Source organism: Ovis aries, chromosome 2 (genome assembly GCF_016772045.2).
Source record: "Ovis aries strain OAR_USU_Benz2616 breed Rambouillet chromosome 2, ARS-UI_Ramb_v3.0, whole genome shotgun sequence".
Classification (NCBI taxonomy): domain Eukaryota; kingdom Metazoa; phylum Chordata; class Mammalia; order Artiodactyla; family Bovidae; genus Ovis; species Ovis aries.
In genome coordinates, this window is record NC_056055.1 from 33,613,232 (window position 1) to 33,640,723 (window position 27,492).

Below are 27,492 nucleotides of genomic sequence, written 5' to 3' on the forward strand. Positions count from 1 at the left end.
GTATGTGCTGCTTTAATGTTTCAGGTGTCAGAACACCCGCAAGTGCACCGTGCTATTGTGAATAGCACACAGGTTAAGGGTGCTGACCCCGGGGCAGTTTTTCCAGACTGGCCCTGAAGCCCAGTTAGTATCTTTGCCAGTTCCCTGAAGAAGAGGTGGGGCAGGAAACCCCACTATTGCTGCATGGCTTTTCTTTAGTATCAGAGGAAGCAGAATAGAAACATTTGTAGGTGCAGAGGTGGGTGGAATTACAAGATACACCAAAGAAGCTGCCCCTCCTCTTTTAGGTTGCTGAGTAGAACGGTGTCTCTCTTCTTTGCGTTTCCATCTTTGGGAGCCCAGCTCCTGCCTTTGGGATTCCAGCCTTTGGTCAAGTGCTGCCGCCTCCACCAAGGGGACCAGAAGCACACAGAGGTTTCCCGTGGAGCCTACACCAGGTACTGATTCTTTCCTGTTTCTGAAAACACTGGCATTGTCCATCACCCTTTCCAAAGCACTGAAGCTGCCTCCTGCCCCGTCTCCTGAGACCTAGGACCACAGCAAACTCACCTGCAAGCATCACAGCAAAGATGTTCAAGGCCATGTTCTCTCTAAGGGGCTCGGGCCGGGCAGGGCTGGTTCATCTGGAGATTGCTCTAAGGATTAGAGATCTGTCTTGTCGGTTTGTTTTTTACACTTGCTTTTGGTGTGGGACTGCAGGGCACCAGCTGTGTTACTGTTAAGCATCTATTGAGCCTTTGCTGTCAGGCTTTATTGAGTCCTGACATGTGGAGGACAGAGATGAATGTGACAGGCCCTGGACTCCCCAGGAGCTTGCCCTCCAGGAGGAGGGTGGTGGGAAGAAGACGGAGCAGTAACAAACACCTAATGATCTGAGAGCTCTTCCTGGGGGCCAAGCTGTCTTGTCAGCACCACATGGATTAACTCATTTTATCCTCACATAACTCCAGATGGTTCACACCATGCAAACTGTCCCCACATTATGTATGTGTACACCCAATACTGAGGTCAGAGGCCAGCAAGAAAGGCCTCAGTTCCAGAGCACATTCTCTTACCCACCATGCTGCACTGGGGAAAATAAGACAAGTACAACCAAACGAGAGGGAAAATGATACAGGCAGACCTCAGAGATATGGTGGGTTGCATTCCAGAGTCCAGCAAGAAATTGAATATCGCAATAAAGAGAGACGCATGAATTTTTTGGTTTCGCAGTGCCTATGAAAGCTGTGCTTACAATATACTGTAGTCTATTAAGTGTGCAATAGCATTATATATAAACAAATGCACATACCTTAATTAAAAACTAACTTATTGCTAAAATGTTAATACTAACCATCATCTGACAACCCAAGGTTGCCACAAACCTTCAATTTGTAAAAAATGCAGCTATCTGGCAGGTTGCAATAATGTGAGGTCAACCTGTCAATGCCATTGAGGAGACAGAGGGACAGCATCAGGGAGGCTCTGAGAAGTGGGAGATGACTCTCACAAGGGAACAGAGTATATCGCGGAAGGGCTCCTATGATGGGCTTTCAGAGAAGGCAGCTCTGTGGGAAAGGCTCGGCCTTCGCGTGGAGAGAAGAGTGACATAAACAGACAGGGGGTGGGGAGGTGAGCAGCACGTGTGGGGATTGTCAAAGAGCAGTGGCAGGAGTAAAGCCCCTGAAAGAGGACCAGTGGCAGATACAAGTGAGGCTGGGTGGTGAGACGTCCAAGTGCTCCAAGCTTGTACTTTGCGGGTCACAAGGAAGCCGCTGACAGCTTTAATTTCAGCAAGAGCAAGTCTGCATCACAATTCTCTTTCAGGAAGGCTAACCCAGTGAGGCTTTTAGAAGGTTAAAAAGTTGGAGCATGGGGTTTTTAGGGCAGAGAAACTGTTCCGTATGATACACAATAGTGGGTACTTGTCTTCATACATTTGTCATACACGCGTAGGATACAGTTAGCACAGAATGAACCCTGATGGAAATTATGAACTTAAGTAATAATAATACTAATGGTTCATCAGTTTCAATGAATGCATCCCACTAACGCAAGGTGTCAATGATAGGAGAAACTGTGAATGATGGAGAGAGGCATGTGTAAATACTCTGTACTTGCCAATCAATTGTAAAATAAAACTGCTCATAAAACACCAGGCTTATTGATTCTAAAAAAGATAAAGAAGGCTTGGGACTTCTGTGGTGGCCCAGTGGTTGAGATTTCGCTTTTCAATGCAGGGGGTGTGGGTTCAATCCCTGGTCTCCGGGAAGCTAAGACCCCACATGTCTCACAGCCAGAAACCAAAACAGTAAAAAGAATTAATATTGTAAAAATTCAATAGAGGCTTTAAAATGACCCATATAAAAAATCTTAAAGAAAAAAGGAAGCTATGTGTTAAATTAGCAATATAATTGCATTCCTAAGAAAAATTCAAGTTTTTAAAAAGCAATTATTTCACTAAAAAAAAAAAAAATACAACGAACCAGTCAGAGAATTCCCTGGTGATCCAGTGGTTAAGATTCTGTGCTTTTTTCACTGCAGCAGGCACAGGTTCAATCCCTGGTCTGGAAACTAAGATCTCGCATGCCAAGTGGCTAAAAAAAACAAACAAACAGTAAATAAAACAAGAAACAGACTCATAGATTCAGAGAATGAACTAGTAGTTACCAATGGGGAGAAACAAGAGGGGACAAGCAAGGTAGGGGTAAGAAGGAAAATGAAAGGGTTATTATGGAAATACATGAAATCATTTATGTGAAACTTTTGAAAATTGTAAAGCATTATAGAATTTAAATAATCTTTCATTTAATTTTTAAAAATTAATTAATTGTTATTCCAATGGGGGAATTGAGTTTCATTCTCTACTATAATGTTACTTTTGCCTACAAGCATTTCAGTGGTAGTGATGGTTTAGTTGCTAAGTCCTGTGCGACTCTTGCGACCCCATGGATTGTAGCCTCCCAGGCCCCTCTGACTGTGGGATTCTTCAGGCAAGAATACTGGAGTGGATTGCCATTTCTTTCTCCAGGGGATCTTCCCAACCCAGGAATCGAACCCAGATCTCTTGCATTGCAGACAGATTCTTTACTGACTGAGCTATGAGGGAAGCCCAAGAATTTCAATAATAAGGTCATTTTACAGTCGTAAAATCTCCCCATCAGAAAGCATCTAATATCTTCTCAAGACTGATGCGCTGTCTCTGAGCATCAGCACCAGCCGGGGCTGCAAGGTGCCTTCCGTGAGGTCACCGTCCTCACCCCATGCTCTGCTCTTGGCTGATGCCACAGGCTCATTTCCTTCTCAGAGGTGCTGAATCTGATTGCTCCACACTCCCTATTCTGATTGTGTTACATAACCCACAGTAGCAAAGTGTGTTCCATCATCAAGCAAGTGTGTTGATTACCTCATCAATCAAGTCTCCAGATAATCTGAGCAGAAGACCTATAATTTCTGAGCACTGACCCTGGGCCAGTCACTACGCCAGGAAAGTCGTTCGTGGGGACAGACAGACTCCAGGGCTGAGGATTCCAAGGAAAGCACACAGGAAGGTCTGTTAGGCATTTTGGTGAGAGATCAGGTTGGAGCCGATATGTCTATAGAATCCTCAGGTCCCTATGGGCTTTTGCCTGCCTCCAGGGAGGCTCCCATGCTTGAAGTGTCCCCACAGCCGGGAACACAGAGATCTCTCTGCAGACCACAGGGCCTTTGAGGGCTTCAGAGGAAAAAGCAGTGAAACAGTCATCATCACACCTCATGAACTGGAGAAGTAAGATTGTCATGATTTCACAGAAATCTGTTTTGTTCTCAGTAATCATTGCTTCTTTCAATGTGAAGCATTTCTCACAAGGACTCCATTAACCAGCTTGTCACATAACATTCAGTTAACAATATTCATCCTGGTCCACCACTGGCTTGTGTATCTTTAGCAAATTTGCATCCTTTGTTATTGCTATTGGGTTATATTCTACTCCAATTCACTCTTTTAAAAGGAGCAGTGCCTCAAAAGTGTTCACTGAAGCATAAAATAGTGATGGAAACAGTAGCATCTGTCCTATACATCAGAATAATCTTACAAACACACAGGTAATGTAGAGCGTCAGTCAGGATTTACTGAGTCAAGCAAATCTGCAGATGTGATGATTTTACCAAAGTGGTTGAAACTGAAACTGAATAAGAGGTGCCACAATAAATACATGAAAACTGAATTTGATTAGATCAAAATTCACTGACAAGCCCTCCATGCAGTTATAATTCCCACTTGGAGGATACCACTGAAGTTTGTGAGTCATTCAACAAGCAAACACAATGACATTCTAATCAACTAATGGAGTTTTTCCCAGAACAAGTACAAAAAAATGCTTTCAAGACAAAATTGATCAATTTCATTGGTAAACACAGAGTACATTCTTAAATTTCTGTTAAGAATCTATTAACTTACAAGTTAATCCCATGTTATGCTCAGAGAGAAACAAAATGAACTATCTACAAAAGTTTTATCCAAGATCTTATTATACAAATATTAATACTGTGCCATGTGACAAAGCATTTCCAGTCGCAACTGTGAACTGTTGACATATATGTTGTATGTATACATCAAGAATAAGGCTACAGCAATTCTTTGTTCTTTTGTCACTGAAAACTCAGTGAAAAGCCATTTCAGGGAGTGGGCTGTTGACTGAAATAGACACCCAGATGTTCACATTTCACAGCGCTGGAAAGTCCCGAAGGACAGCAATCTGGAGTCCCAGTTGGGAAAGGGTCCCAGGCAGTGGGTCAACCCCATGGGTAAGACTTCAGATTGCAGTTTTGGAGGCTCCCATGGTGCACTAAGCGCAGCCGAGAGGAGCTACCCCATGTCTGAGGTCAGGGGCAGAAGCCGGGAGGACCCCATGCCTGAAGGGCAGCGGCCAAGAGGAGTTACCCTACGTCCAAGGTCAGGGGCAGTGGCTGGGAGTGCCAGGCTGCGACGGCACAGGAACGGCAGAGAAGCCACCCCACACCCGAGGCCAGGGGCAGTGGCCTGGAGGAGCAACCCCACATCCAAGGAGAGGTGGCTGCGCGGGCCCAGGAGGGCCTAGAGGAGCTATCCCACGCTGAAGGTCAGGAAGGGCGTCGGTGAGGAGATACCCCTCCTCCAAGGTAAGGAGCAGAGGCTGCGCTTTGCTGGAGCAGCCATGGAGAGATACCCCACACCCAAGCTAAGAGAAACCCAAGTAAGATGGTAGGTGTTGCAAGAGGGCATCAGAGGGCAGACACACTGAAACCAACTCACAGAAAACTACTCAATCTAATCACACTAGGACCACAGTGTTTTCTAACTCAATGAAACTAAGCCATGCACGTGGGGCAACCCAAGATGGGCGGGTCATGGTGGAGAGGTCTGACAGAATGCAGTCCACTGGAGAAGGGAATGGCAAACCACTTCAGTATTCTTGCCTTGAGAACCCCATGAACAGTATATGAAAAGGCAAAATGATAGGATACTGAAAGAGGAACTCCCCAGGTCAGTAGGTGCCCAATATGCTACTGGAGATCAGTGGAGAAATAACTCCAGAAAGAATGAAGGGATGGAGCCAAAGCAAAAACAATACCCAGCTGTGGATGTGACTGGTGATAGAAGCAAGGTCCGATGCTGTAAAGAGCAGTATTGCATAGGAACCTGGAATGTCAGGTCCATGAATCAAGGCAAATTGGAAGTGGTCAAACAAGAGATGGCAAGAGTGAATGTCGACATTCTAGGAATCAGTGAACTAAAATGGACTGGAATGGGTGAATTTAACTCAGATGACCATTATATCTACTACTGCGGGCAGGAATCCCTCAGAAGAAATGGAGTAGCCATAATGGGCAAAAAGAGTCCAAAATGCAGTACTTGGATGCAATCTCAAAATGACAGAATGATCTCTGTTCGTTTCCAAGGCAAACCATTCAATATCACAGTAATCCAAGTCTATGTCCCAAGCAGTAACACTGAAGAAGCTGAAGTTGAACGGTTTTATGAAGACCTACAAGACCTTTTAGAACTAACACCCCCAAAAGATGTCCTTTTCATTATAGGGGACTGGAATGCAAAAGTAGGAACTCAAGAAACACCTGGAGTAACAGGCAAATTTGGCCTTGGAATGTGGAATGAAGCAGGGCAAAGACTAATAGAGTTTTGCCAAGAAAATGCACTGGTCATAGCAAACACCCTCTTCCAACAACACAAGAGAAGACTCTACACATGGACATCACCAGATGGTCAACACTGAAATCAGATTGATTATATTCTTTGCAGCCAAAGATGGAGAAGCTCTATACAGTCAACAAAAACAAGACCAGGAGCTGACTGTGGCTCAGATCATGAACTCCTTATTACCAAATTCAGACTGAAATGGAAGAAAGTAGGTAAAACCACTAGACCATTCAGGTATGACCTAAATCAAATCCCTTATGATTTTACAGTGGAAATGAGAAATAAATTTAAGGGCCTAGATCTGATAGATAGAGTACCTGATGAACTATGGAATGAGGTTCATGACATTGTACAGGAGACAGGGATCAAGACCATCCCCATGGAAAAGAAATGCAAAAAAGCAAAATGGCTGTCTGGGGAGGCCTTACAAATAGCTGTGAAAAGAAGAGAAGTGAAAAGCAAAGGAGAAAAGAAAAGATATAAGCATCTGAATGCAGAGTTCCAGAGAATAGCAAGAAGAGATAAGAAAGCCTTCTTCAGCGACCAATGCAAAGAAATAGAGGAAAATAACAGAATGGGAAAAACTAGAGATCTCTTCAAGAAAATTAGAGATACCAAGGGAACATTTCATGGAAAGATGGACTGATAAAGGACAGAAGCAGAAGATATTAAGAAGAGATGGCAAGAATACACAGAAGAACTGTACAAAAAAGATCTTCACGACCCAGATAATTACGATGGTGTGATCACTCATCTAGAGCCAGACATCCTGGAATGTGAAGTCAAGTGGGCTTTAGGAAGCATCACTACCAACAAAGCTAGTGGAGGTGATGGAATTCCAGTTGAGCTGTTTCAAATCCTGAAAGATGATGCTGTGAAAGTGCTGCACTCATTATGCCAGCAAATTTGGAAGACTCAGCAGTGGCCACATGACTGGAAAAGGTCAGTTTTCATTCCAATCCCAAAGACAAGCAATGCCAAAGAATGCTCAAACTACTGCACAATTGCACTCATCTCACATGCTAGTAAAGTAATGCTCAAAAGTCTCCAAGCCAGGCTTCAGCAATACGTGAACCATGAACTTCCAGATGTTCAAGCTGGATTTAGAAAAGGCAGAGGAACCAGAGATCAAATTGCCAACATACCCTGGATCATGGAAAAAGCAAGAGAGTTCCAGAAAAACATCTACTTCTGCTTTATTGATTATGCCAAAGCCTTTGACTGTGTGGATCATAATAAACTGTGGAAAATTCTGAAAGAGATGGGAATACCAGAACACCTGACCTGCCTCTTGAGAAATCTGTATGCAGGTCAGGAAGCAACAGTTAGAACTGGACATGGAACAACAGACTGGTTCCAAATAGGAAAGGGAGTATGTCAAGGCTGTATATTGTCACCCTGCTTATTTAACTTATATACAGAGTACATCTTGGGAAATGCTGAACTGGAAGAAACACAAGCTGGAATCAAGATTGCCGGGAGAAATATCAATAACCTCAGATATGCAGAAGACACCACCCTTATGGCAGAAAGTGAAGAGGAACTAAAGAGCCTCTTGATGAAAGTGAAAGTGGAGAGTGAAAAAGCTGGCTTACAACCCAACATTCAGGAAACGAAGATCATGGCATCTGGTACCATCACTTCATGGGAAATAGATGGGGAAAGAGTGGAAACAGTGGCAGGCTTTATTTTGGGGGGCTCCAAAATCACTGCAGATGGTGATTGCAGCCATGAAATTAAAAGACGCTTACTCCTTGGAAGAAAAGTTATGACCAACCTGGATAGCATATTCAAAAGCGGAGACATTACTTTGCCGACTAAGGTCCATCTAGTCAAGGCTATGGTTTTTCCAGTGGTCATGTATGGATGTGAGAGTTGGACTGTGAAGAAAGCTGAGCACCGAAGAATTGATGCTTTTGAACTGTGGTGTTGGAGAAGACTCTTGAGAGTCCCTTGGACTGCAAGGAGATCCTCCAATCCATTCTGAAGGAGATCAGCCCTGGGATTTCTTTGGAAGGAATGATGCTAAAGCTGAAACTCCAGTACTTTGGCCACGTCATGCAAAGAGCTGACTCACTGGAAAAGACTGTGATGCTGGGAGGGATTGGGGTCAGGAGGAGAAGGGGACGACCGAGGATGAGATGGCTGGATGGCGTCACTGACTCGATGGACGTGAGTCTGAGTGAACTCCGGGAGTTGGTGATGGACAGGGAGGCCTGGCATGCTACAATTCATGGGGTTGCAAATAGTCGGACAGACTGAGCGACTGAACTGGATTGATTTATAATCCCAGACTGCAAACTGATATCATCAGTTTGTGTGCAAAAATGCAGCTCTGGTTTTTCTTTAAGCTTACAATGCTGTTTGTTTCACCTTGTGAATCATAAGATTCCTTAGACCCTGGGGAACTGGCCAGGTACCCAGTGGCTTAAGAAATTCCAAGACCCACTCCCTTTCTTATCTTCAGTGCCACTTGACTTGCTGGTAACAATTGGTGTGCTTGCAGTCAGGCATGTAGTCCAGGCAGGATTCCAGCAAAGTCAGAAGTCAGTCAGAGGCCAGCTCTCCTACTTCCGAAGCCTGAACCAGACTACCTCCATTTTAATTTCCCTAACAGCACCTGCCTGTGCTCATTGCCAAATCAGCGTCATGTTTTAGATCAGTGCTAGTAGAATAAGAATGACAGTCATTTTTGTGAGCTTAATTTTCTAGTAGCCACACTAGAAAAAGTAAAAGAAGCAGCCAAAATTGGAAATCCCTGGTGATCCAGTGGTTAAGACTTCAGGCTTCCAGTGCATGGTGCATGGGTTCAATTCCTGGTCGGGGAACTAAGAGGCCACATGCTATGTGGCGTAGCCAGGGAATTTTTTTTTTTTTTAAGATACAACCAAAATTAATTTTAGCATATTTTGTTCAACCCAATACATCTAAAATAGTGTACTTTCAGCATGTGACCAACATACAACTCATGAGTGAGATTTATTTTTGTTCTTTTGTTCATACAAGAGAATATCTCAGTTTGGACTAGTTACATTTTAAGCACTCAATAGCCACTCAGAGCTGTCAGCTACTCTATTGGAGAGGTGCAGAGTTAGAAAATACTTCATAAGCAACTAAAGTCACCAGTACTACTCATAATACGTGTACTTAGGAGAATAGATGGCAAGGGCAACAGCCCTGTCTATTTTCCTGCAAACACAGGCCATGAAGCTAGTCTTGACAGCTGCTGGGCCCTGTTGCATCTGAATTGCATAAGGTCTTATTTGCCTCTGGTCTTAGCTGTGTGAGGTCTTAGCTGTGTTGGCAAGATCTTCATTGCGCAGGCTCCGTAGTTGCCACAGGCAGACTTAATTGTCCTGTGCCATATGGGATCTTGGTTCCCCGACCAAGGATTGAACCTATGTCCTCAGTACTGCAAGGCAATTCTTACCCACTGGACCACCAGGGAAGTTCCTCAAAAAATATTCTTAGAGTAGGAATTGTTTCAGATATTGCTTCAGTATCCTCTCAGTGGCCTGTCACATGACTGCATACATAAGTAACTATATGCAAGAAGGCAGTCATGGGGTGATCTTTCCCATTATATACCACTTTCTCCTCAAACAGGAAGTCAGCCACATCTCTAACGGTATTGTTTTGACATTACAAGAGAGACACATGCTTACAATTAAAAAAAGAAATCCAAGCAAAATGCAAGATGATAATAAGAGCAAAAGCCTGCCTTTCATCCCCTTCCTACTCACTCCCTTCTGTTGAAATCTTGTCCTTCAGATGATTTGCTATGAACTGACATCTATGTGTGTATTGATATATTCACTTAGTATACAAATATATTTCCTCTCCTACATAAAACACACGTACAGCTTTTGTAAATGTGTGGAATCACATTGGACGATTAGCATTATGTGGATAAAACATTTTAACAGTTTGTCTCTCCACATGACTGCCAGGGTGTTGAGAGAGTCATTTCCTAGGCAGGTTGATAAGAAGTCTAGGGGTCCCCAAGGAGAGAGGGGTCTGGAATTCTCAAGGAGGAAGAAAGGACAAACTTTTTTTCCCTTCTCTACATTCCTTAGGATTATGTAACAACAATGGATTATGCCTGAGGACAGTCTCTGGATTAAACCTTCTGGCTAATTCTGTAAATTATGGGAGTAGACCTGCTCTTTACAAGGATTATATAACAACAATGTATTATGTATTCTGCTTGAGGACAGTCTCTGGATTAAACCTTCTGGCTAATTCCGTTATCTTAAAATGTAAATTATGGGAGTAGGTCCGATGAGGTCTTTACAACCTCCAGACATTCTTTGGATTTACTGGAGAGTATATAACTCCATTGTTAACACTAGCAAGGGGGGCACTCTTTCTGCCCCCTTCTGATGCCTATGTCAGAAGCTTTCTCTATCTCCTTTATACTTTAGTAAAACTTAAAAGCTCTGAGCGATCAAGCCTCGTCTCTGGCCCCGGATTGAATTCTTCTCCTCTGGGGGCCAAGAATCCCGGCGTCGTGATTCAACAACAACCTTTCAGTGTCCTTTAAAAAATATAAGTCAGAAGCTGCCCCAGAACCTGCAATGGCTCCTGGCTTCCCTCTGAGGAAAGCCAGCTCCCTAGACCATGTGGACACAGAGTCTTCCTCCCTCTCCTCTCTGTCTTCTTCCCCTCACTTCCTCGCCCTCCTGTTTGTCTTGCAACCTGCTTTTTCTCCAGGCAGAAGCATATGGCTTCTGCGCTGGCTGCTCTGTCTGGAAGGTTCTCCCCACAGTTACCCGAAGGGTTCACACCCCTACAAGTCTTTGCTCAAATGGTACCTCAGTTATCTCCCTTGATAACCCTGTTAAAATTACACCCAGCCCATGGCACTCCCAGTCCCCTTGACCCTGATCTATTTTGTTTCCTTTATAGCATTTATGGGTTTCCCATTTATTAATTCATTTAGCATATATACGATTTTCTGTGTGTCTCCCCTATATGTAAACCTCACAAAAGCAGAAACTTTTTGTTTGTTTGCCAATGTATATCAAGGACTTAAACAGTGCCTGGGGCGTAAGAGGTGATTAATAAATATTTGTAAATGTCTTAGAAATCTTTCCTTATTATTTGCACACACAATCCTTCATTTTTCTTGCCTAAGGCCTAGTCCAGTACCTGACACATTGTAAAGTGCTGAATTAAGGCATACCATAAATTAAAGCCAAAAAAAATCAGTCAAGATAGGAGGGAAGGAAGGAAAGAAAGGAGGAGAGAGAGAGATTGAAAGAAAAAGTTGTAAGGAGTATTAGAGGCGAACTTCCAATACCGGCCACCTGGTGGCGCAGCAGTACAATCGGGATCCCTGGACGAAAAAGAATGTGTGATTATGGTGAAGTTGGAGCAGAGGTTAAAGCGTCTGCCTGCATGTGGGAGACCTGGGTTCGATCCCTGGGTCGGGGAGATCCCCTGGAGAAAGAAATGGCAACCCACTCCAGTATTCTTGCCTGGAGAATCCCATGGACGGAGGAGCTTGGTGGGCTACAGTCCACGGGTCGCAAAGACTCAGACTCCACGGGTCACAAAGAGTCAGACACGACTGAGCGACCTCTCTTCACTTCACTATTGTTAAAGACACACATTAACATGGTCATTATAAAGAGATTGCATGCAAATCGTTCTAAAAAACAGTTTATGGGGGCAGAGGGGATGTTAGTTCAGTTCAGTTCAGTTCAGTCTCTGTCGTGTCCGACTCTTTGCGACCCCATGAATCGCAGCATGCCAGGCCTCCCTGTCCATCACCAACTCAGACTCACGTCCATAGAGTCAGTGATGCCATCCAGCCATCTCATCCTCGGCCGTGCCCTTCTTCTCCTGCCCCCAATCCCTCCCAGCATCACAGTCTTTTCCGATGAGTCAACTCTTTGCATGAGGTGGCCAAAGTACTCGAGTTTCAGCTTTAGCATCATTCCTTCCAAAGAAATCCCAGGGCTGATCTCCTTCAGAATGGACTGGTTGGATCTCCTTGCAATCCAAGGGACTCTCAGGAGTCTTCTCCAACACCAAAGTTCAAAAGCATCAATTCTTCTGCGCTCAGCTTTCTTCACAGTCCAACTCTCACATCCATACATGACCACAGGAAAAACCATAGCCTTGACTAGACCGACCTTTGTTGGCAAAGTAATGTCTCTGCTTTTGAATATACTATCTAGGTTGGTCATAACTTTCCTTCCAAGGAGTAAGCGTCTTTTAATTTCATGGCTGCAGTCACCATCTGCAGTGATCTTGGAGCCCCCAAAAATAAAGTCTGACACTGTTTCCTTATCTATTTCCCATGAAATGATGGGACCAGATGCCATGATCTTCGTTTTCTGAATGTTGAGCTTTAAGCCAACTTTTCACTCTCCTCTTTCACTTTCATCAAGAGGCTTTTAGTTCCTCTTCAGTTTCTGCCATAAGGGTTGTGTCATCTGCATATCTGAGGTTATTGATTAGGATAGGTTATAAAAAAGTAAAAATAAAAAATAAGGGCAAGGAAACCAGAAGATGACTGCAATAGTCCAAATCTGAAATCAATGAGATTTCTTATCAGAAATTTTACACTGAGATCATTAAAATGAGTCTGGGAAAAGTAAGGAAGATTTTAATTAATTTATTTATTTGGCTGTGACGGCTCTTAGTTGCAACATGCAGGATATTTAGTTGTGGCATGTGAGATCTACTTCCCTGATCAGCGATTAAACCCGGGTTCCCTGCATTGGGAGCATAGAGTCTTTGCTGCTGAACCACCAGGAGAGTTTTAAAAATCAATTTCAAACCAAAGGGGTAGTTAAGAGTTGAGATGGATGAAATGAGGACTTTAAAAACAACGTTAACACAGATGATGAAGAAGTCACTACTGCCTTCAAGAATTCAATTTGGTTTCATTAGTCAGTGGAAGCTAAATTCTGAAGATTAGATAATAAGAATCTTATAAATAGCAACTACAGAGAGGTAAAGGAGAGAGAAAATTTGAAGGTTAGAGGTAGGATCAGAGTCAAGAGAAATTGTATTTTTCCCCAAATGGAAGAGATTTTACATGTCTGTAAAAAAAAAGACAGGAGCCATTGGGGATCATGAGATGAAGATAGAAGAGTAAAGGAACAAGAAGGAGAAAGAGAAGTTATTTCCCCTTTGAAGAGAAGGGAGGAAGGGGAAAGGGCTCAAGAGTTATGAAGTGGATAGAATATACCAATGTGGAATGGATAAAGTTACAATTAGATGAGCAGAGAGAAGTTGGGTATGATGGCAGATGGAGAAGAATTCCTGTGAGAGGCCCTTGATCTTGGTAAAATCAGAATCAACTGTAGGAATTTCTGGGAATAACAGATGATAAATAGAAATGCTGCTGCTGCTAAGTCACTTCAGTCATGCCCGACTCTTCATGACCCCATGGACTGCACCCTACCAGGCTGCTCCATCCGTGGGATTTTCCAGGCAAGAGTACTGGAGTGGGGTGCCATTGCCTTCTCCAAATAGAAGTGCTAGAGAACCCTTACAAGAGCTCCCTCCAGTTGCATGAATCTGTAACAGGGCATTGGTTATATTTTCCTGGCTTTTCTAGGAATTCTGTCCAGGGGGGTTGCATTACAGGGCTAACCCAAGTGTACACACTGACTTGGCTCATAGTCTGAGTATGTTCGTGAAGTCAGCATTAAACTAGATAAAAGCATCATTGGCTAATATTCTGTTTTAGTGTTCTGAGTCCTGAGCCTACAATGAGTGGGCAAGATCCTCAGCAGTAGGTTCAGTAAGAGAATTTCTTGTTCCACTGGTCTATGTTTCTGTTTTTGTGCCAGTACCATACTGTCTTGGTGACTGTAGCTTTGTGGTATATCCTGAAGTCAGGATGGTTGGTTCCTCCTTCTCCATTCTTCTTAAAATTGCTTTAGCTATTTAGGGTCTTTTGTACAAACTGTCAAACTGTTTGTTCTAATTCCATGAAAAATACCACTCATAGTTTAATAGGAATTGTACTGAACCTATAGATTGCTTTGGGTAGAATAGTCATTTTCACAGTATTGATTCTTCCAATCCAAGGAGCATGGAGATAAATCCATGGACCTATTATGGGCACCTTATCTTTGACAAAGGAGGCAAAAATATACAATGGAGAAAAGACAATCTTCAGTAAGTGGTGCTGGGAAAATTGGGCAACTATGTGTAAAGGAATGATATTAGAACACTTCTTAACAACATACACAAAAAAAACTCAAAATGGATTAAAGGCCTAAGTGTAAGACCAGAAACTATAAAACTCTTACAGGAAAACATAGGCAGTACACTCTTTGACATAAACCACAGCAAGATCCTCTATGACCCACCTCCTAGAGTAATAGAAATAAAAATAAAAATAAACAAATGAAACCTAATTAAACTTAAAAACTTTTGCATAATTAAGGAAATTATAAGCAAGGTGAATGGGAGAAAATAATAGCAAATGAAACAACAGACAAAGGATTAATCTACAAAATACACAAACAGTTCATGCAGCTCAATACCAGAAAAGCAACCCAATCAAAAAGTGGGCAGAAGACCTAAACAGACATTTCTCCAAAGAAGACATACAGATGGCTAATAAAAACAGGAATAGATGCTCAATATTGCTCATCATCAGAGAAATGCAAATCAAACTCACAGTAAGGGGATATATGTATACCTATGGCTGATTCATGTTGAGGTTTGACAGAAAACAGCAAAATTCTGTAAAGCAATTATCCGTCAATAAAAAATAAATTAATTTTAAAAAATCACAATGAAGTATCATCTCACATCCATCAGAATGGCCATCATCAAAAAGTCTACAAGCAATACATGCTAGAGAAGGTATTATTAAAAGGGAATTCTTTTGCACTGTTGGTGGGAATGAAAATTGATACAGCCACTATGGAGACCATTATGGAGATTTCTCAAAAACCTGGGAATAAAACTACCATATGATCCAGAAATCCCACTACTGGGCATATACCCTGAGGAAACCATAATTTAAAAAGACACATGTACCCCAGTGTTCATCACAGAACTATTTAAAATAGCTAGGGCATGGCTAGCTATTTGCAATAGCTAGAACATCGCATTGGTCATAGCAAACATGCTCTTCCAGCAACACAAGAGACAACTCTGCACATGGACATCACCAGATGGTCAATACCAAAATCAGATTGATTATATTCTTTGTAGCTGAAGATGGAGAAGATCAGTTCAGTTCAGTCGCTCAGTCGTGTTCGACTCTGCGACCCCATGAATTGCAGCACGCCAGGCCTCCCTGTCCATCACCATCTCCCGGAGTTCACTCAAACTCACATCCATCGAGTCCATGATGCCATCCAGCCATCTCATCCTCTGTCATCCCCTTCTCCTCCTGACCCCAATCCCTCCCAGCATCACAGTCTTTTCCAATGAGTCAACTCTTCACATGAGGTGGCCAAAGTACTGGAGTTTCAGCTTTAGCATCATTCCTTCCAAAGAAATCCCAGGGCTGATCTCCTTCAGAATGGACTGGTTGGATCTCCTTGCAGTCCAAGGGACTCTCAAGAGTCTTCTCCAACACCACAGTTCAAAAGCATCAATTCTTCGGCGCTCAGCTTCCTTCACAGTCCAACTCGCACATCCATACATGACTACTGGAAAAACCATAGCCTTGACTAGATGGACCTTTGTTGACAAAGTAATGTCTCTGCTTTTGGAGAAGATCTATATAGTCTGAAAAAAATAACGAGAGCTGACTAGCTCAGATCATGAACTCCTTATTGCAAAATTAGGATTTAAATCAAAGAACATAGGGAAAACCACTAGGCCATTCAAGTATGACCTAAATCAAATCCCTAATGATTATACAGTGGAAGTGACAAATAGATTCAAGGGATTAGTTCTGATAGAGTGCCTGAAGAACTATGGATGGAGGTTTGTAACATTGTACAGGAGGTGGTGTTCAAAATCATCCAAGAAAAAGAAATACTAAATAGAAAAATGGTTGTCTGAGGAGGCCTTACAAATAACTGAGAAAAGATGAGAAGTGAAAGGCAAAGGAGAAAAGGAAAGACATACCCATCTGAATGCAGAGTTCCAGAGAAAAGCAAGGAGAGATAAGAAAGCCTTCCTCAGTGATCAGTGCAAAGAAATAGAGGAAGACAACAGAATGGGAAAGACTAGATACCTTTTCAAGAAAATTAGAGATACCAAGGGAACATTTCATGCAAAGATGGGCTTGATTAACGACAGAAATGGTATGGACCTAACAGAAGCAGAAGAGATAAAGAAGAGGTGGCAAGAATACACAGAAGAACTATACAAAAAGATCTTAATGACCCAGATAACCGCGATTCTGTGATCACTCACCTAGAGCCAGACATCCTGGAGTGTGAAGTCAAGTGGGCCTTAGGAAGCATCACTATGAACAAAACTAGTGGAGGTTATGAATGAAATTCTAGCCAAGCTATTTCAAATCCTGAAAGATGATGCTGTGAAAGTGCTGCACTCAATATGGCAGCAAATTTGGAAAACTCAGCAGTGGCCACAGGACTGGAAAAGGTCAGTTTTCATTCCAATCCCAAAGAAGGGCAATTTCAAGTTCAGTTCAGTTCAGTCCCTCAGTCCTGTCCGACTCTTTGCAACCCCATGAATCGCAGCATGCCAGGCCTCCCTGTCCATCACCAACTCCCGGAGTTCACTCAGACTCACATCCATTGAGTCCGTGATGCCATCCAGCCATCTCATCCTTGGTCATCCCCTTCTCCTCCTGACCCCAATCCCTCCCAGCATCAGAGTCTTTTCCAATGAGTCAGCTCTTCACATGAGGTGGCCAAAGTACTGGAGTTTCAGCTTTAGCATCATTCCTTCCAAAGAAATCCCAGGGCTGATCTCCTTCAGAATGGACTGGTTGGATCTCATTGCAGTCCAAGGGACTCTCAAGAGTCTTCTCCAACACCACAGTTCAAAAGCATCAATTCTTCGGCACTGAGCCTTCTTCACAGTCTAACTCTCATATCCATACATGACCACAAGAAAAACCATAGCCTTGACTAGAGGGACCTTAGTCGGCAAAATAATGTCTCTGCTTTTGAATATACTGTCTAGGTTGGTCATAACTTTTCTTCCAAGGAGTAAGTGTCTTTTAATTTCATGGCTGCAGTCACCATCTGCAGTGATTTTGGAGCCCCCCAAAATAAAGTCTGACACTGTTTCTACTGTTTCCCATCTATTTCCCATGATGTGATGGGACCGGATGCCATGATCTTCGTTTCCTGAATGTTGAGCTTTAAGCCAACTTTTTCGCTCTCCTCTTTCACTTTTATCAAGAGGCTTTTTAGCTCCTCTTCACTTTCTGCCATAAGGGTGGTGTCATCTGCATATCTGAGGTTATTGATATTTCTCCCGGCAATCTTGATTCTAGCTTGTGTTTCTTCCAGTCCAGCGTTTCTCATGATGTACTCCGCACATAAGTTAAATAAGCAGGGTGAGAATATACAGCCTTGACATACTCCTTTTCCTATTTGAAACCAGTCTGTTGTTTCATATCCAATTCTAACTGTTGCTTCCTGACCTGCATACAGATTTCTCAAGAGGCAGGTTACGTGGTCTGGTATTCCCATCTCTTTCAGAGAATGTTCAGATTGCTGCACAATTCCTATCATTTCACATGCTAGCAAAGTAATGTTCAAAATTCTCCAAGCTAGGCTTCAACAGTATGTGAACCAAGAACTTCCAGAAGTACAAGCCAGATTTAGAAAAGGCAGAGAAGCCAGAGATCAAATTACCAGCATCCAGAAAAAGCAAGAGAGTTCCAGAAAAACATCTACTTCTTCAGTGACTACACTAAAGCCTCTGACTGTGTGGATCACAACAAACTGTGGAAAATCCTTAAAGAGATGGAAATACCAGACTACCTTACCTGTCTCCTGAGAAATCTGTATGCAGATCAAGAAGAAATAGAACCATACACGAAACAACAAAATGGTTCAAAATCATGAAAGAAATGCATCAAGGCTGTATATTGTCACCCTGCTTATTTAACTTACACGCAGAGCACAGCATGCTAAATGCTGGGCTGGATGAATTTCAGGCTGGAATCAAGATTGCCGGAGGAAATATCAATAGCCTCAGATATGTAGGTGACATCACCCTAATGGCAGAAAGCAAAGAACAACTAAAGAGCCTCGTGATGAAGGTAAAAGAAGAGAGTGAAAAAGCTGGCTTGAAACTCAACATTCAGAAAACTAAGATCATGGTCCCATCACTTCATGGCAAATAGATGGGGAAACAATGGAAACAATGACAGATTTTATTTTGGTGGGACACCAAAATCACTGTGGATGGTGACTGCAGCCATGAAATAAAAGAAAAAAGAAGAAGAAAAACTATGATGAACTTAGCGCATTAAAAAACAGAGACATTACTTTGCTGATAAAGGTCCATATAGTTAAAGCTTTGGTTTTTCCAGTAGTTACATATGGATGTGAGAGTTGGGCCATAAAAAAAGGTTGAGTGCCACAAAATTGATGCTTTTGAGCTGTAATGTGGAGAAGACTCTTGAGAGTCCCTGGGACAGCAAGGAGGTCAAACCAGCCAATCCTAAAAGAAATCAACCTTGAATATTCATTGGAAGGACTGATGCTGAAGCCAAAGCACCAATAGTTTGGCCACCTGATGTGACAAGCCAGCTCACTGGAAAAGACCCCCATGCTGGGAAAGATTGAAGGCAGGAGGAGAAGGGGACGACAGAGGATGAGATGGTTGGATGGCATCACTGACTCAATGGACATGAGTTTGGATGAATTCCAGGAGATAGTGAAGGACAGGAAAGCCTGGTGTGCTGCAGTCCATGGGGTCACAAAGAGCTGGACACAACTGAGGACTGAACAACAAGGACATGGAAGTAATCTAGATATCCATCTACAGATGAATGGATAAAGAAGCTGTGGTACATATATACGGTGAAATATTACTCAGCTATTAAAAGCAAGAATGCATGTGAGTCAGCTCTAATGAGGCAGATGAACCTAGAGCCTATCATACAGAGTGAAGTAAGTCAGAAAGAGAAAGACAAATATCGAATATTAACATGTATATCAGAGAAGGCAATGACACCCCACTCCAGTACTCTTGCCTGGATAATCCCATGGACAGAGGAGCCTGGTAGGCTGCAGTCCATGGGGTCGCTAAGAGTCGGATACGACTGAGCAACTTCACTTTCACTTTTCACTTTCATGTACTGAAGAAGGAAATGGCAACCCACTCCAGTGTTCTTGCCTGGAGAATCCCAGGGACAGCGGAGCCTGGTGGGCTGCCATCTACGGGGTCGCACAGAGTCGGACACGACTGAAGCAACTTAGCAGCAGCAGCAACACGTATATATGAAGTCTAGAATGATGGTACTGATGATCCTATTTGCAGAGCAGCAAAAGAGACACAGATGTAAAGAACAGACTTACAGTCACAGTGGGGGAGGCTGAGGTGGGAATGACTTGAGAGAGTAGTATTAAAACATATACATTACCATATATAAAATAGATAGCCAGTGGGAATTTGCTGTGTGATGCAGGGAATCCAAAGCTGGTACTCTGCGATAACCCAGAGGGATGGGATGAAGGACGAGATGGGAGGGAGGTTTGAGAGGGAGGGGGGCATATGTATACCTATGGCTGATTCATGTTGATATATGGCAGAAGCCATCATAATATTGTGAAGTAGCTATCTTCCAATTAAAAATAAAATTAAAAAAAGAGAGAATGTTTTGTCTATTGGCAATGGGAGAAGGCAGCCCTCCCATGGTGGACAACTGCCCTGAAAGGCAAGTCATGGCTGACCACAAAACCCCAGAGGTTTCAGGTGAAGCAGGTTTGAGAAATAGTTTTCTTTGCTTTCCCTATCAAAAGGAAAGCACAATCAAGCCTTATTTCAGCAGGCTGGGGTTTGACAAGCATGTGAAGCCTCTGCCCAAATGTAGGAAAGTGGGTAGGCATGTTATGTTACATTGGCCTTGTTTTTTGTTTGGGGGTGGGGAGGCATTCTATCTGGCCATGCTGTACAGCTTGCAAGATCTCAGTTTCCTGACCAGGGATTGAGCCTGGGGCGTGAGCAGTGAAGGTAAGGAATCCTGACCACTGGACTGCCATAGGATTCCCTGGTGTTTCATATGTTTCACATATTTATATATCTTTAGGTATAGATATAGTTATAAATATTGATATAGTGGACTTAGTGACAATAATATATTAAGGTATATATCTATATCTTAGATATATATATAGATATCTTCAAATAATAAATATCCCAAAATGAGTATATATTCAAATATATGTATATTCAAGTATATACCCTTCATCCTGAATTTTCCCACTTTGCTTGGGAAGGAAGAAGCACCTAACTGTTTTTGCTTCATCCCCAAATACCAAATGAGCATTCTGGGTTCATCTCTGACACTCCTCCCAGTTACCGTGTGCACCGGTCAGCATACAAGTGTGCCCAGGAATATGTTTTCTCACATACCCTACCTACCAACTGAGGTTCACTGGAATAATTCAAACCAAGAATTCAACTACCATGGAGTTTATCTAGTATTTATTTCTATGTAACAGTCCACTCAAAATGCAGCATCTAGAAGCAGCTGTCATTGCACGCCGTGATTCTGGAGTTGGCTGACTCAGCTGACAGTTCTCCATCTGAATTCATCTAGAGTTGCTGGTGCAGCTGAGGTCATCTGGGACCATTATGATCCAAGACGGCCCCATTTACATGTCCAGAGGCTGGTGCTGGGTCTTGACTCCACATGGTTTCTCCAGAAGGATAGCTGTATCCCCTTACGGGGTGGCTCAGGCTTCCCAGAGTGTGCAGTGAAACTGCAAAGCTCTTCAGCGCCTTGACTTGTGCTGCCAGTCAGCGCCAAGCGTAAGGCCAGCCCGGAGTCAGTGTCGAGCAGACTTGTGCTGTGCTTAGTCACTCAGTGGTGTCTGACTCTTTGTGACCCCATGGACTATAGCCCGCCAGGCTCCTTGTTCATGGGGAAACTCCAGGCAAGGATACTGGAATGGGTTGCCAGGCCCTCCTCCGGGGAATCTTCCCAACTCAGGGATTGAACCCAGGTCTCCCACATTGCAGGCAGATTCTTTACTGTCTGAACCACTAGAGAAACCCTGAGCATACTTAGGCACCTCTTATCCATGAGGCTAATTGCATATGTTCTGTGGCCATTTTCAGTCTCTCAAAATGGGTTAAACAAAATTTCATCTGTAAAGTGCCTCCTCTGTATGTGGCCCAAAGCAAATTATTTCAAAACATTAATTATTGTTGTTTTCATTATTGTTAGCCTTTTTTTTCCTGAATAAAAAATACTTTTCCTGGATAAGGAGGTAAGTGACTTAATATTCAGAGGAACTGAAGTTGATCAAAAAATATAGGCTTAAGAAAATTGAACAGTCCCTATAGAATTCTTTGAACTAGTATTAAATGCCTAAAAACACATGTTGCATAAAAATTTGAGGTGTTTCGTAAAAAAGATTTGGTTGAAACATCATTCATTTGACTGACAGAGTAAGGAGACAACAAAAGAAATATTTAAATGGCATAAAATTTAAAGGTGTCTTACAAACTTCTGAAGACTTGAAGTGCTACCTTTCTCTCTGTGTAGTTTATCTGATTTTTCATTTTCTTTTGGTATTCCCTTATTTCGATCTTTTAGGAATCAGAGACTCAAGTCAAGGCACAGTGTCTTTCAATAGAGACATGGATCCGAGTAAAGATGGTGAGGAAGATGAATCTCTGACATGCTCGGTATGTACTTAAGAGCACACGACACTTGACATTCAAGAATTGTTCAAATCCCAACTCCTGTTTACCCAGTGATGGGCCATTGAGAACACAAAAATCTCACTCCAGTAATTTACCCTTTATTGTCACAGCAAAATGCGGCACTAGCCTGCAGGTGTGCTCAGGTGTCTTCATGGTGATGCCAATGCCAGTGAAAGAGCCCTGTGCCAGCTTTGGCTTCCTTCCCATCTGCTGCTCTTGCAAGAGAGTTGACCAGGACTGAAAGGAAACTCGGCTGCCCAAAAGCAGGCTCTCACTTCAGCCTTGCTGGCCTTCCAATCAAAGGCTTCAGAGCCTGTTAGGAATAACAGAATTAGTAGGCAGGATACTCTAGGAACTTTATTTTTTCAATACAGGATTTTAGATAGAGAAGGGTAGTCTGAGAGAAGTAAGACTTCTGTCTTTTCTGCCAACAACCATTGTCAAACACTCCATAAACCCATGTGCTTTGGTAAAATATTCTAGTGAATAAGGACAATTACAGCTTCCTTTGCATGGCATTCCTGCGCATTCAAGCCCTTTGGACACCAGGGTAAGCTTTTGATATTGAGATTAGCTTGGCTCCCTTTCTTCCTTCAAAGAAATACGTTGTTCTTGAGTTGCTCAGTCATGTCTGACTCTTTTGCAAACCCATGGAATGTAGCCCACCAGGCTCCTCTGTCCACGGGATTTCTCAGGCAAGAAAACTGGAGTGAGTTGCCATTTCCCCCTCCAGGGGATCTTCCCAACCCAGGGATCAAACCCCGTCTTCTCCATTACAGGTGGATTCTTTACTGTAGAGCCAGCAGGAAAGCAAGAAAGAAATATAGCCTTACTCAAAACAGAGGTCACCAACCCTCACAGCAGTCTGTCTCCCTAATCATTCATAGAATTTTAAAGTTGGAAAGATCTTAAAGACATTAGAATCCAAGTCTAATTGGGCTCATTTTAGTTCATAGGATTTAACAATGTGTCAAAATGTTGCAGGAAGGGGAACCCCTTCCAGGGCCGAAACTGGGCTCTTGTCTAACACTCGGAAATGAATTGTCCAAGGAGACACACGTGCTGACAAAGCAAGAGATTTGGGACAGTAGGATAAGGGAACCCAGGACAAATGCTCTGCCACGTGGCTCGCAGTCTAGGGTTTTGTGGTGATAGGATTAGTTTCCAGGTTGTCTTTGGCCAATCAGTCTAATTCAGAGTCTTTCCTGGTGGCGCACACATCGCCCAGCCAAGATAGATGCTAGCGAGAGGGATTCTGGGAAGTGGACGGACACGCAGTGTCTCCTTTTGACCTTTCCCGAACTCTTCTAGTTGGTGATGGCTTATTAGGTCCGTATTCCTTACCAGGATCTCCTGTCATAAAACAATTCATGTGAATGGTTACTAAAGGGCCTGGCCAGGGTGGGCGTGTTCAGTCAGTGTGCTTCCCCTAACAAAAATAATACCCTTTTGGGACTCAATCTATGACTCGACCCTCTGTCAACCTGAATTCGAAAAATTCGACCCACGATTGATTTTGTTTAGTTAGTTAGGCAAAGTTATCTTTCAAAGATAGATGTTTCTGTTTGTAGGATTGTTGTCCTATTTGTTCTAGGATTTTTGAGCCTACCAGACAATGACATTTTCATCAGTCTCCTGATTCCCCACTTTTTTTTTTCTACAGCTGCCAGAATTATATGCATTTGTTGAGAATTTTAATAAGGAGAACAAGAAATTGAATCTCCTGAAAATGCACTGTATTTCACCTGGTGAAGCACAGAGAATGCTCAGTCAAAAGCATTTCCTGAATGGAACTGGGGGGACTGAAGAGAGAGCAGATGATTCCTTACCTGTTTTCACGTGCAAGGTGGTGAGAAAAGAAGAGCGGCCTGAGTCTATGTCTGAGCTCCTGCACCGCAGTTTGCTTACCAGGTCCCTCTCCCCCGTGGAGAGACTCTCCAAATCCCAGCAGAGAATCTCTGAGTATGGGATCCCTCCTCCTGTGCACACTTTTCCTCACGAGATTCTCATCGATCACTCCAAATCCGAGTCAATGGTCACCATACAGAAGAAGATTCAGAGCAGCAAAATACTGTGCAGGCTGGGCATTCCCTGTGTCTCGCCAGAGAAGTTTATCTTTGAAGATAAAGCCCCTAAATACTTCCTCATCGATCCAGGTAATCTAAACAGATAAGGCCATGTGGAAGGAAATGAGTGGACTCAGACTGCAAATTGTACTTTGGTTCCTAGAGTCCTTGATCCAAGGGAGTCGTGCAGTTCTGAGGTTCAGAACTGATGCACCCGCTACCCGTAGTGATGGGGGAAATAGAGAACAGGGAATCAAACTTTGAGGGCCACGTCTCAGATTTACCCCTGAAAGGTGAGCTACTGAGGCACAGCATTTAAACATTTATAAAGTGAGCCAGTTAAACTTGGACTCACTATCATTTCCATGTTGATGAATAAGTCAGGTATTTATGGAGCAATGGTTTTTGTTTCTTAAGTATCTTATCTCAACTGCAATTGGAGGTTTTTAAAAATATTTTTTCACAAGTGTTTATCCTTTTGTTATTATTGCATCTCTATCAAAGCTATCAACAGGACCCAAACAACAGAAAGAAACTTCATATCTGGTTTTTTTTCTTCTTTTTTCTTTCTTCCTTTTTCTTTTTCTTCCTTCCTTCCTTTCCTCCTTTTTTTTTTAATGGAGAGTGTGAGGGAGCTCTGAGTGAATGAACTCTAAGCAAGCCGTATCTTAGTTTTGAATAGGGAAACACCCATCTAAAGCCAAAGGCCACACACAGAAAGTTTAAAATGTTATAAAACATACAATGGTTAGTTTTAGCAAGGATAGGGTGTCTTAAGATTTCCATTTTCACTATGTAAGGAAGGAAAATTATATCTTGCTATTCTCTGTAGCTATAAAAATATGTTAAATCAATGACAAATTATTTGAGACCTTCTGAAGTTCTTGACTCAAAACCAGCAAATATTGTGGCACCTCCACTGTTATATTAAAAGTAGTATCTGAAGGAACACATTTAAAGAAATGTATTGATTACTCTGATCATGTTTGGTCCAAGATGCTGGAAGAATCTTCACTGCAATTCCCTGCTTTGATGTCTTGACAGAGCCTAATTCAGGTCTCAAATTCCTTTGCAAAGTCACACCTAGCATGCTATGGAGCCCAGGCAGAGTGGAAATTAGGAAAACTGTAGGAATGGCCTAGATAGTCCACAAAAGCACATAGATGAAGTATGCCCAGAGACTAAAAAGCATAGAAAGTATTGAGAATCAATAAGAAGAATTTGCAAAATGCCTACTAAAGAAGTGCTGAAGGCTTTGAATGTTTGATAGGTCTGAAACAGTTACAGCTTTGCCACCCATAGGGGCCTAATTGTCCTTTCCTCTGGAGTTCTCTCATGTGCCCTTTCAGACTCTATGTTAAAATCTCTCTTCTGCCTCCAGGAATTCATTTCCTGAGATCTTAGAGGCAGAATCTCTGAGACATGGCCTGTCTATTCAAGGAATATGCATGAAGCCATGTAGGCATCCATATGAGGAATATCCAGTACGTAGGTTTAATTGTAACAATTCATCTTTTACTGTTCTATATTGCTTGTTATTGCTATTATTGTATCAGTCAGCCAGTCCCTAAGTCTTTCTCAGTCCAGGAGAACTTTAGGTGTCCTGATATACCAAAGAATGTTATAGAACACATCCTTACTAGCTCCAAGAACCGGGGGAGGAAAAGGGTGTGGGTGCTGCCATTTTCTTCTTCTCCTATCACATGAGCTTCTCTTGCCCTGGATAAATCCTAGAGGACTATGTAGATTAGACATGTGTTTTATGAAAAATTACAGAAAAAAATCAAATGAGTGTTTTTTTAAATTTTTCCATCTGGAGGCAGACAAAGGCAAGAGCAATGCTTTTTGGTGTTGTCAAGAGCCCATGCTCCCCATCTTTTTGTGTGCAGTTTTTGTCTTCATGGCTAAAATTGTATGTACCTCCAGGTGCTATGGATACATTTCAGGGAGGAAGGGGGGCTAAGAGAAAGAGCCACATTGGCTACTTCCGTCCTCTTTTAATAGGAAAGCAATGCTTCCTCAGAACACCCCTTCTCAGGTGACCTCTCCACACATATTCTTGGCCAGAATTGTGTCCAATAGCCACCCATTACTGCAAGGAATCCTGGTCAATACAGATCTTAGCTTTCAGCTTTCTGAGGAGAGGAAGGCTGAAAAGGATTATACACAGTATAGAGTGAACCAACCCGTAGTGTCCACCACAGATCACAACATAAAGCTCTTCGCTAATCAGTATCATGCATTCTATGACTTCACCTCTTGAGAGTCCCTTGGACTGCAAGGAGATCCAATCGGTCCATCCTAAAGGAGATCAGTCCTGGGTGTTCTTTGGAAGGACTGATGTTGAAGCTGAAACTCCAATACTTTGGCCACCTGATGTGAAGAGCTGACTCATTTGAAAAGACCCTGATGCTGGGAAAGATTGAGGGCAGGAGGAGGAGGGGACGACAGAGGATGAGATGGTTGGATGGTATCACCGACTCAATGGACATGAGTTTGGGTAAACTCCGGGAGTTGGTGATGGACAGGGAGGCCTGGCATACTGCGGTTCATGAGGATGCAAAGAGTCAGACATGACTGAGCAACTGAACTGAACTGAATGACCTCACCAAATATCCCTGCCCTTCCTGCTATTCCAGGCCTGCTGTGATCCTGTCAAATTCCCTCAACCTTGGCAACTGGGCCCTAGGACAGGCCATTGAACACTATGGCCAGATATGAATCAAAGAACAGTCCCTGGCCCCTGTCTCCTAGTTCAGGCATGTGTAGAATATTTATACAGGCTTCCTACCTCACAGACCTGGGGAAACTCAAACCCTTCCCAGGGATGGGGACCTGACTGGGGCAGGAGCAGTATCTCGGCCATAGGTGACCTGCTCAAATATCACCACACAGGGAAGATGCCAGAGTCACCCACTAGAAACAGATCAGCCCAGCTGCTTGTTTGCTTGACCCATTTTCTCCTGCTCTCCTGATATTCTTTACACTCTATTTGCTCTTTGGCCTCGGGTTTTACACCCAAGCCCCTGCCTAAGATCTTGCTTTTTATTGTTCTTTTTGCTTTTAGCCATGAACACATCCTTACTAGCCATGAAAAGAATTGAAGGGAAGGGAAAGGGCAACGGCTGCTAAGGAGGGGACTGCGTAGTATATGTTGGCTTGAGTTTTCCATGGTTCATTACCTCCATGAAGAGGTTGAAACTATTAATGATGCCCTAAGCTGGCAGGTCCTGAAACTGAAGGGAAAACAACCAGATTCTGGCTAAACCACTGCCCTTTTATACTCAGGCCTTACACTAGTGTCTTGGGAGAAATGACACTCACAAATGTACTGTGATGGGGAGGGAGGTGGGAGGGGGGTTCATGTTTGGGAACACATGTAAGAATTAAAGATATTAAAATTTTAAAAAAAAAAATGTACTGTGATCAGGCTTTCCACTCATCTTAACCACCCATTAGGATCCTTTTCTA

At 42.9% G+C, this 27,492-nt stretch overlaps 1 protein-coding gene across 1 annotated transcript; it reads left to right on the forward strand.

The window, feature by feature from the left end:
* On the forward strand, positions 1 to 27,492 carry C2H9orf153 (chromosome 2 C9orf153 homolog). The gene is made up of 3 exons (XM_060409105.1): positions 1 to 437; positions 21,846 to 21,937; positions 23,619 to 27,492. Exons 2-3 carry the CDS (start codon positions 21,890 to 21,892, stop codon positions 24,126 to 24,128), a joined length of 558 nt encoding a protein of 185 aa, XP_060265088.1. The 5' UTR covers positions 1 to 437; positions 21,846 to 21,889; the 3' UTR covers positions 24,129 to 27,492.

What these genes read in the sequence shown, in the direction of transcription:
- C2H9orf153 (XM_060409105.1), top strand. Translation starts at nt 21,890, where the DNA reads ATGGATCCGAGTAAAGATGGTGAGGAAGATGAATCTCTGACATGCTCG. An exon ending in ATGAATCTCTGACATGCTCG is followed by an intron (nt 21,938 to 23,618) that starts GTATGTACTTAA and finishes TTTTTTCTACAG; the next exon opens with CTGCCAGAATTATATGCATT.